General features: G+C 42.8%; 1 protein-coding gene across 1 annotated transcript in view; it reads left to right on the top strand.

The window, feature by feature from the left end:
* Positions 1–1,528: 1,528 nt before the first annotated feature.
* The window catches only part of nol6 (nucleolar protein 6 (RNA-associated)), a 37,817-nt gene continuing 29,871 nt past the window's right edge, over positions 1,529–9,474 (top strand). Inside the window, exons 1-9 of the mRNA XM_063195017.1 lie at positions 1,529–1,678; positions 2,106–2,318; positions 2,988–3,104; positions 4,756–4,932; positions 5,391–5,559; positions 6,760–6,894; positions 8,186–8,349; positions 8,923–9,043; positions 9,240–9,298. Of these exons, the coding sequence (XP_063051087.1) occupies positions 1,634–1,678; positions 2,106–2,318; positions 2,988–3,104; positions 4,756–4,932; positions 5,391–5,559; positions 6,760–6,894; positions 8,186–8,349; positions 8,923–9,043; positions 9,240–9,298 (1,200 nt within the window). The 5' untranslated portion in view covers positions 1,529–1,633. The remainder of the gene's footprint in view (positions 1,679–2,105; positions 2,319–2,987; positions 3,105–4,755; positions 4,933–5,390; positions 5,560–6,759; positions 6,895–8,185; positions 8,350–8,922; positions 9,044–9,239; positions 9,299–9,474) is intronic.

Below are 9,474 nucleotides of genomic sequence, written 5' to 3' on the forward strand. Positions count from 1 at the left end.
TATATATAAGGGTGTCATTATATATATAAGGGTGTCACTTAACCATCATAAGAATGTCAAGAACATCATCGATACATTACTGATGTTAATGACTGTTCACATAATGTATCATAAGGTTTTTGAATGTCATGACAACCAAAACATTTATATCATTGTGACATTCTAAAAAACAAATGACATATTCTGTTAACAGCCATAAACCTCTATAATGTGTCATTAATGTTCCTGGCATGTGTCATGTCATTTCCATGATGGTCACATGATACCCTTATGTGGCCCATGTCAAATTAAGTGTTACCATTTCCTCAAATAGGCCTATTTTTTTGTTAACATTAACCCTTGTAACACTGTGTTAATAAATCAGACAAGCTTTGATATATGTGGAGTGCACAAAAAAGTGGAGTGATGCAACTTGTCTGCTGTGACTGTTTGAACTGGTAGGTGGCGACCTCTATTGGAATTTTTGTTAAAATGAGAAAATGCTACTACTCGGCCTACAAAGCATCAGGTAAATTTCTTTGGCCACTTTGGTCCATTGCCTGTTCCCACAACCTCATGAAAAAACAATCAATCAATCAAACAAACAAACAAACATTTTGCAGCTCAGAATCAGAATCCCTAGAACTCCTTGTCATGGCAGACCTCCCACCAACAACACCCAAGCCAAGTCGAACACAAATCCTCAGCAGACGATGAGCTGGCACCAGTTTGATCTGTGTAGCACATTGCATGCTAAGTGTGGGAGGAGGAGTTGAAGTTTTTTGGGGTGTGGGACAATGCCAAGGACAGATTACAGAACGGGTCTAGCGGGCCCTGGCCCAGGGGGCCCAAGACCCATGGGGACCCTGAAGCACAAGACTCACAATTTCAATATCACTTTTAAACATTATGTATCCCAATATCTTATTGCATTATCTTGTGTGTCTTTAATAGGCCCCCTCCATCATAGGTTTTCTAGTACTTCAGTACTTAATCCTTTTTGCACTATGTGAAAGGGCCCCCACTATGAAACAGCATTGTGTGTAATATGTCATAGCCTATAGGGCCCCGCCAAACCACACACTGTAGATGTTGCACAATGTCAAATGACTCTATGGGGCTGCAAACACTTATGACGTCACCAATTCGTCTTGTTTGATGCCGTCTTTGGAGAGAATACATCCTTTGTTACTTTCAAAAAATAACTAAAATTGTATTTTAACTCCCTAGAAGGACTGAGCAGCCGAAAATCCGAAAGGACTATTGCCTTAATGGCTATTTATGTTTTTTTTCCTAATTTGTGCACTGTACCCCGACCTTTCAATGTTTGTCTATGATGTGTTTTTACACACAAAAAAAACAAATAATGAAAAAAAATCTTTGGAGAGAATACAGGTGGAATCCAAAGTCGTTGGTCTCCTCTGGCCATGTCAGGCTAGGTCAGTCTATGGTGGTTCTTTATTGTCTTTGTGTATTCCAAGCCACTTGGGGGCGACATACTTCCAAGTGCTAAGTGTGCAATCGGAAGAACTTCACCAACGAAGTAGTTTTTCTCGGAGCATGTGAGAAATGCATTGACCATGCACAGTCTATTTTATTGAATTCAAAACCACAATTTGTAACTTTCTCATTATCAATAATAAGAGACAACAAGATGAAGCGGAAAGTTGCGGAAACACTGACGGAAGGCGACACAGAGGTAAAGCGTACGGCAAATCAACGCAGTGTTTACTTATCTCAAAGTTTTTAGCCTGCCAACCATGCTTTCCTCAAGTATCAAAGCTGATGCAGATTCATAAAATATTACTGCTGTGCCACATTTTCGGTGGTTAAATAGTAGGCTAACAGGTGTTTTGCCTATGCTTAGTCATCATGCCATATTTTTTTTTTTAATATATATCGGACAGTTTAGTCAACCACATCCTGGCTGTGTCTAATGCACTGAATTGGTCTACTGTTATGTCATTGCAGTATTGAGTTTGTTTCTTATCATGTGTAGGCCTACTTACTTTAGGGATGCAAACGGTGGTAAAGACTAAAGAGATATCGTCAAGTATTAAAGCCAGCCATTGAATCCGTCTGTAGTTGTAAATTAAAGCATGTTGTGTTGTTGACATGCCATGTAGGTGGAAGTGGAGTCCGCCGAGTCGCAGCACAGCCAGGATGAGGATGAGAAACCGGCTAAACAGCTCAAGGGCGATTCGAAGCCTTCCAAGGCTGGCATCGTCAAGCCACTGAAAGTGTCCAACAAGGAACTGTACAAGGCGCCAACGCCGGAGGAACTGAGCCAGCTGAAGGAGACGGAGAGCCTGTTCCACTGCAGCCTTCTGAAGATGCAGGTCAGTGTGGATGATGCCGAATTAAGACCTGGTAGGGTAGTGTTGTCATGAAAAAAGACCCAGGTCTGGTAGGGTAGTGATGTCATGAAAAAAGACCTAGACCTGGTAGGGTAGTGTTGTCATGAATAAAGACCAAGACCTGGTAGGGTAGTGTTGTCATGAAAAAAGACCCAGGTCTGGTAGGGTAGTGATGTCATGATGCCGGTGGATGGCTGTAAAGACTTGCCATTCATCCAGGCCATCATGTTAACCATATACTTCATTTGTGTCATTCTTTGAGGTTTGAGGGTTGGTGTTGATGGACCCTAAAGCAGGAGTCTCTGCCCAACTCTATCATCTGTCGGGCAGAATACTGCTTGTTTAAAATAATAAACAAACGTATGGCCCCTCTTCTGATCAATTGATGGAGGGATATATAGAAGTGGTTATCAGTGGGAATGCATGCATTATTGTCTGTATACGAGTATGCAGCTTGTGTTATATAGCTTCAGCTAGTTTCTCTCTTCCTGACCCATATATGATCAGATGGAGGTACTCCTGAAATAGGTGTTAGTTATCAGCGAGAATGCATATCTCTATATCATTTATGTATGTTGTGAATTTGTAACATGTAGTTTAGAAATCGACACATTGCTATATTTATTTCTCCCTCTTCCCTATTACCATTAGATGGAAGAGTTGTTGAAGGAGGTGGTTGTCAGTGAGAAGAAGAAGCGTATGGTGGACACCTTCGTGCTGAAGATCACTGAGCTTCTACAGTCTGTTCCAGAGACGCCTGTGGTGGAGGTGAGTGTATTTTCCACTTTGGATGTGTGACGGAGCTCATCTTGCACCTGTTCACCCCCCTCAGGGATCGAACGTGCGATCTCGTCAACTTCAACGGTCTGGCAATGGGAGACACAGTACGATACCGCTGGGACAAGAGACTAGTCTCTCGGGCCAACGGCACGAGACTGTATGAGGCTATCGAAGGGAGGTTTACCAACGTTCCAAGCCAACTTTGTGCGAGTTAGCCTCCGTTACACTCTCCCCCTTAAACCTCACTCCCAATCCGGGTCACGGCACCACTGTGACAGAGCTCATCTTGCACCTTTTTCCCCCCTCTCGGGGATCGAACGTGCGATGTCGTCAACTACAACGGTCCGGCAATGGGAGACACAGTATATCGCTGGGCCAAGAGACTAGTCTCTCGCTCACACACACACGCGCGACGTAATTCTCTTCGCAAGACACTTGACTCGTCTTATTGGATACCATCCAAACTTGTAAGCTAGATAGCCAATAGTTTCGATTGTGCTGCTTGGACTGGATGTATTTAAACTGTTAAAATTTAGGCTGCATTAAAGCATCCACACGTTTCAACTTTCACGTTGTGCGATGGGTGGAGACAAGTTGGGAATTGCTATAAGTTAGAGATTTTTTTTAAACATGGGCTGGCAAGATGTAAATGACCTGCACTGCTTGAAAAAGACGATCGACTATGTGCCTCAGGCATCTTAAATACTAAAAACTAATAGGCGGATGGCGGGCGGATTCGGTTTTGGAAATTGGAGAAAAAACATTAGGGCGGGTGGATTAGAAATTCTGAGAAGCGGTTGCGGATGAAATAATACGTCAACCGCGCACCTCAGACATTGCTGAAATGGGCCTGTACTGCTGCTGCTTAAATGAGCCTGAAGTGTTACCGCTGCTAGATGGCACTGTTGCTTATGTTGCTGGGACAACAAATAGACACGCACTTAATTTTTTTTCCCGGTTTCCCGTCATGGCTTTCCCGGGAAACGGGAAATTGTTTTGATCAGATTTCCCGGGAATCCCGGGTCCCGGGATTAAACCCTAGTGCACATGTACTTAGAAACAAGGTACACAGAAACACGGACGATCACCTACCCTCCTTGGTGGAGGAAATGACAACAATTTTGTGTATAGCACTTTCGCAACAAATTTACAATGAAGGCTGGTCAACGTTCTGAGTAATAAATGCACCTTATACAAACTGGACATCTGTAAGCGGTCTCATTCCCTCTCTTTCATCCTCATCATAGTTGTGTAGTTTCTCCGTCAAATTATTTACACTTTTATACATGGGTTCTCAGTGTTTATCAACATGATGTGATGAGGAGGGGCAAGACACTGGCAGCCAACCACGTGAGCTAATTTTTTGACCGACAGCGGTTTCCAACAATCAGAGGCTGAGTTGTTGAGCAGCTAGGTTCGCGCAGTCAGGTTATAAACAAAAATTAGAACCCATGTATACACTGTGCTGCGTGCACTTCTAAGGATATGTTTAAAATGTCATTGAGTTATACAGCCTACTTTTTATAATAAAAATAAAGATTTTGTATGTTATTCTATTCTATTCCATTCTACTCTAATGCAATCTCATATTGTCTATTCTCTTTTTCTTTTTCTTTCTTTTTTTCTCTACGCAACTCAGCTGAGTGACACCACTTGGCTATCGAAGGTGGAGGTGCCGTTTATCTTGGTCCCTAAGTCAGTGAAGGGCAAGTTTCACATGGAGCCCCCAGCCTCGGTAACCCTGATCGGTAGCTACCCCCTGGGCACCTGCACCAAGCCACGCGTCTCCGTCGACCTAATGGCTACCATTCCTGCTGTAAGTGAATGAATGAATCAGTAAATTAATTAATGACATAGGATTCACTGGTGTATCAGATGTCTCGAGAATATGGCGAGTGAGTGAGTGAGTGAGTGAGTGAGTGAGTGAGTGAGTGAGTGAGTGAGTGAGTGAGTGAGTGAAATGAAATGAAATGAAATGAAATGAAATGAAATGAAATGAAATGAGCAAATGAATGAGTGATGGGCTTTCAAATTGGTGTATGAGATGTTCTGAGAATATGGAAATACGGTTGGGAATGTAACTATTCAAAAGACATTTGGAAACCGTGAAATTATCACCTGAGGTTATGTTTTTGCTTCCATCTGAGTGGGAATGGGTTAAATCAGGAAAATGTGCGCTCTATGACTGCTTTTTTGGTGTTTCTTGTGTTATACAGTATTGAAATAAAAAATGGTCTTATTCATGTTTGCAATGCATGGCTTCTGTTTCCCCAGAATGTTCTGCACCCAATGGATGCAATCAACCAGCGGTATTCCCGTAAGAGGGCCCTGTACCTGGCTGGCCTGGCTGAACATCTCCTGTCCTCCAAGGAGGTGGGGACCATGCAGTATTCCTGTCTCCATGGAAACCGCCTCCGGCCTGTGTTGCTCCTCACACCTCCAGGTGCTCTGTCTAGCCTACATTTGCTTTTATATATTTTTGAGCTTTTTGCCTTTTTGTTTAACAGAACAGTGAAGGTATTGACACTAGGAAGGGAGTGGGGAGAGAGAGAGATGGGGAAGGGTCGACAAAGGACCCGGACTGGAATCGAACCCGGGTCAGCTGTGTAGCAGTCGAGTGCCCTACCGTTTGCGCCGCGGAAGGGCCTGTCTAGCTCGCATTTGACTGACACTTGTATCCAAAGTCACTTACAGTTATTTACAGCAACTACAGGTTATGAGTCACAGACCCAGCCTATAAGCTTATATTTAGCTTCTTGTGGAGACTCTTTTCTCCACACTGTTCTACTTTTTCATGTCATGTCATTGAAAGTCAAAATTATGGTGTGAACAGAAATTAAATAATTCATTCATTCATTCCCTGGAGCAATTGTGAGTTGAGGTGCCCTGCTCAGCCGTGGGTGATATGCAGGGTCACAAAAGACAAAAACGACAAATGAATTAGGGGTTTCAAAATTCTAGCTAAAAGGCCAATTAGAGCTCAGGGGTTAATATATTAATATAGAATTAGGTATGTGTATGTATATTACCTGTCTTCTTAGATGAAATGAATGGCTTGGATGAATGGATAGTTTGCATTTTAAAACAATAAAAACAGTTTTTTATATTTTACTTTAAAAACCCTTCTAGGGACGGGCATTGGAAATTAGCCTATGGCTACAAATTCTATGATACTTATCTGTTAGGTTGTTGTACAGCCTACATGATGTGTATTTGTCCCTACTCAAATAAACCATAACTGAACTGGGTTTTAGGCAACATCAGCATCTTGGCAATACCAGGTCTCGGTGCAGTAGGTCTGGACGTGCCTTCTGCTGAGAGATGAACAACTCTCCTTTGAGCGAAAACCTGTCTGACAGTCATCGTGTCGACAGGGTCAATGCTGGAGAAAACATGCCTCATACGTATATGTGTATAAAATGTCTTCTATGTATGATATGGAGTACTTACATTCTTAGTGTGTGGCTCTGGTGTGACGCTATGATCTATTTACTGTATGTACACACACACACACACACACACATACACACACACACACACACACACACACACACACACACACACACACACACACACACACACACATACACACACACACACACACTGTGATTTTAAAGGCAGTCATGTTTGTTGAACCTCACAGGTAAAGATGGTGGTAGTGTGACGCTACGCATCCACGCCTGCCCACCACCTGACTTCCTGAAGCCCGGGCTGCTGCACCCGCAGAAGAACAAGATCCGAACCGAGTGGTACACGGGCATCGATGCCCCGCAGCTAGGTGAGGACCACAGGCTTTACTGCCTAGGGATTCCCCCAGTGCGTTATACTGTGATACAGGTGGCTTTCGTTACATTACATTAGACTTAAAGGTACACTGTGCAGGAAATGGTCAAAAAAGGTACTGCAACTATGCTGCTCATTGAAAATGGGTTGCCCATTGCCAAATTTGAGCTTTTCGTGAAAGTGTATTAAGTAATAAACTTATTTTTTCTAGTATGGCAAGTACAGTCATTTTTGTAGCAAAAATGCCTATTTCTGGAAATTCAAAATGGCAGACCATGGGGAAGCTCCCCCTTTTCATGTATGAAAAGTGAATTTTTCTCAGTCATAATGAATACTTAGAATTTGATGGTGGTGGTAAGTATTCATGAAAAAGGCAACATTAGTGAATGGGAAGCATGGATTCTGGAAATAAACAACTAAAAATCTCACAGTGTAGCTTTTGAAGGATAACTTCAGACAATGCTGTTGTATTGCTCATGCTACCCTTGACTTATCAGTATCCGGTGATGCTGCATTTTTCGGCTCAGCCCTTTCCGAGATCTGAGCCATTCTAAAGGGGGCAGACTTTGTTTACATTAAGAACTTTCTTAACATAGGCCCACTCCAAATATCATCCCAAAAGTTATCACTGTTTGCTAGTTGTCTGCTGATTTTGTATAACCTTTTGGATATTATTGGGAATAAATCAACATGTTTTTTTGAAATGTTAACAAACACCTGCCCCCATTACAATGACCAGGATCTCGGAAAAGGCTGAGGAAAAAAATCTCAGGTACTGACAAGTTCAGGGTAGTGTGAGCATTACAACTGATATTTATATGTTTATAGGCTGACAGTACCTTTTCCCACAAATGGCATCAATGGTTTAAGTTGCTCTAATCTCTATGTTGGGACATCATAAGTAACAATAAGTTTCTAAACTTTTCCCCCTGACCTCCAAACCATCGCCAGTGTTCAAAACACTGCCTGGCGGTCACACGAAACCCATAGCACTGTTATGCCTTGTTCAGACCAAGAGCGTCCTATGCTAACGGAGCGACGGAAGTCATTATTTCTCTATGGAGGGTACGCGACCAGTGGTACCAGAGCGAATTCAAGGCGAAACTTCTTCTGCTAGAGCTGCTACCAGGGAGTGTAGTACGCTCTTGGTCTGGACGCTGCATTATTTAGTTTCTCCTGACCTCTAGTTGACCTGTAGCACTGGCCAAGGCCCTGCCGCTGATTGGATCACCATTCGTAACTATCTTTTTTTCTATTTTTTTCCATTGCTCTCTCTTTTTTTTAAGGAGGTCCAGATGCCCCCACCCCGCACTACAACAGCACAGTGCTGGGGGATCACCTGCCCGCAGCCCACCTGCAGTTCCTCAGTGCGGTACGGGAGCAGTGCGGGGCCTTCAAGGATGCCGTGGCCCTCCTCAAGGTGTGGCTCCGGCAGAGGGAGCTGGATCAGGTGGGCGCCACTTCATTTTCATTTCACTTAATAATTTGTATTTTATTATTGTAATGTTTACTTTTTTATTTTATTTCTTATTTAATACATAATGTATTTATAATGTGCTTGCTCAAGTGGAGTATTACTGATGTGTGCTTTTAGGGGATCTTTAGTTACTAGCATTTCCCCCACTCTTTGTTTACTAACAGCTACTTTGCCCGCATTGGCACTAGAAATTGTCCACCTGGGGGGGAAAAATAATTTTTGACGACCACCCCAACCATTGTGGCATGTTCTTAATGCTCCCTGGTCTGATTTAAGAAAGTCTTTGAATGGGGTTGCAACCCTTTATATTTGTCTAAAACCTGATTTAAGTTTTTTTCTTTTTTTTTTAATGTTAGGGGCTTTTATGCCTTTATTTGATAGGACAGCCTGAGTGGGACAGAGAGATGGGGTGGGATCGGGAAATGACCCCGGCCAAACTCGAAACGGGGTCCCCTTGCGCATGCAAGCCCAAATGTTTGGGGCTTAGCGCGCTGCGCCACAGCGCCCCCAACCTGATTTAATTGTATTAAAACCTTTCTCATCCAGGGTTCAGGGTGTTTTGGTGGTTTCCTGGCCTCCATGCTGTTGGCCTATCTCCTCACATCTCGCAAAGTCAGCAACCACATGTCGGCCTATCAGCTGTTCCGGAATGCCCTCCACTTCCTGGGTAAGGATTGAATTTCAACTCACATGGCGCTTCCCTATACCTCTCAAGAATGTAAAATAAATATTGCACACCCTAAGGGGTATCTTTTAATATACAAAGTAATTTACAATACATTTTGTGGAGTTACTTGAATACTTTTTTTTTTTTAAACAGAGCATTATTTAAAGAAGTTTCTCTTCCTCTTATTCCATCTCAGCTTCAACAGACCTGACAGAGAATGGCATCAGCCTGGCCAGAAACCCAGACTCCTCAGCAGTAAGTTCTCTCTCTCCAACACCCAAAGCATATCAATCACAATACGTGCTACCCTAACTTAGACCAAACTTAGAAACCTTAGACATTTTTTTTATCACACATCAAGAAAGACATAATAAGGTATATGTTGTTGCTGTCTATATGTGCTTATGTCTCGCTGCACAACTAATCACCCC

The sequence above is a fragment of the Engraulis encrasicolus genome, chromosome 3, assembly GCF_034702125.1.
Source record: "Engraulis encrasicolus isolate BLACKSEA-1 chromosome 3, IST_EnEncr_1.0, whole genome shotgun sequence".
In the NCBI taxonomy this organism is placed as follows: domain Eukaryota; kingdom Metazoa; phylum Chordata; class Actinopteri; order Clupeiformes; family Engraulidae; genus Engraulis; species Engraulis encrasicolus.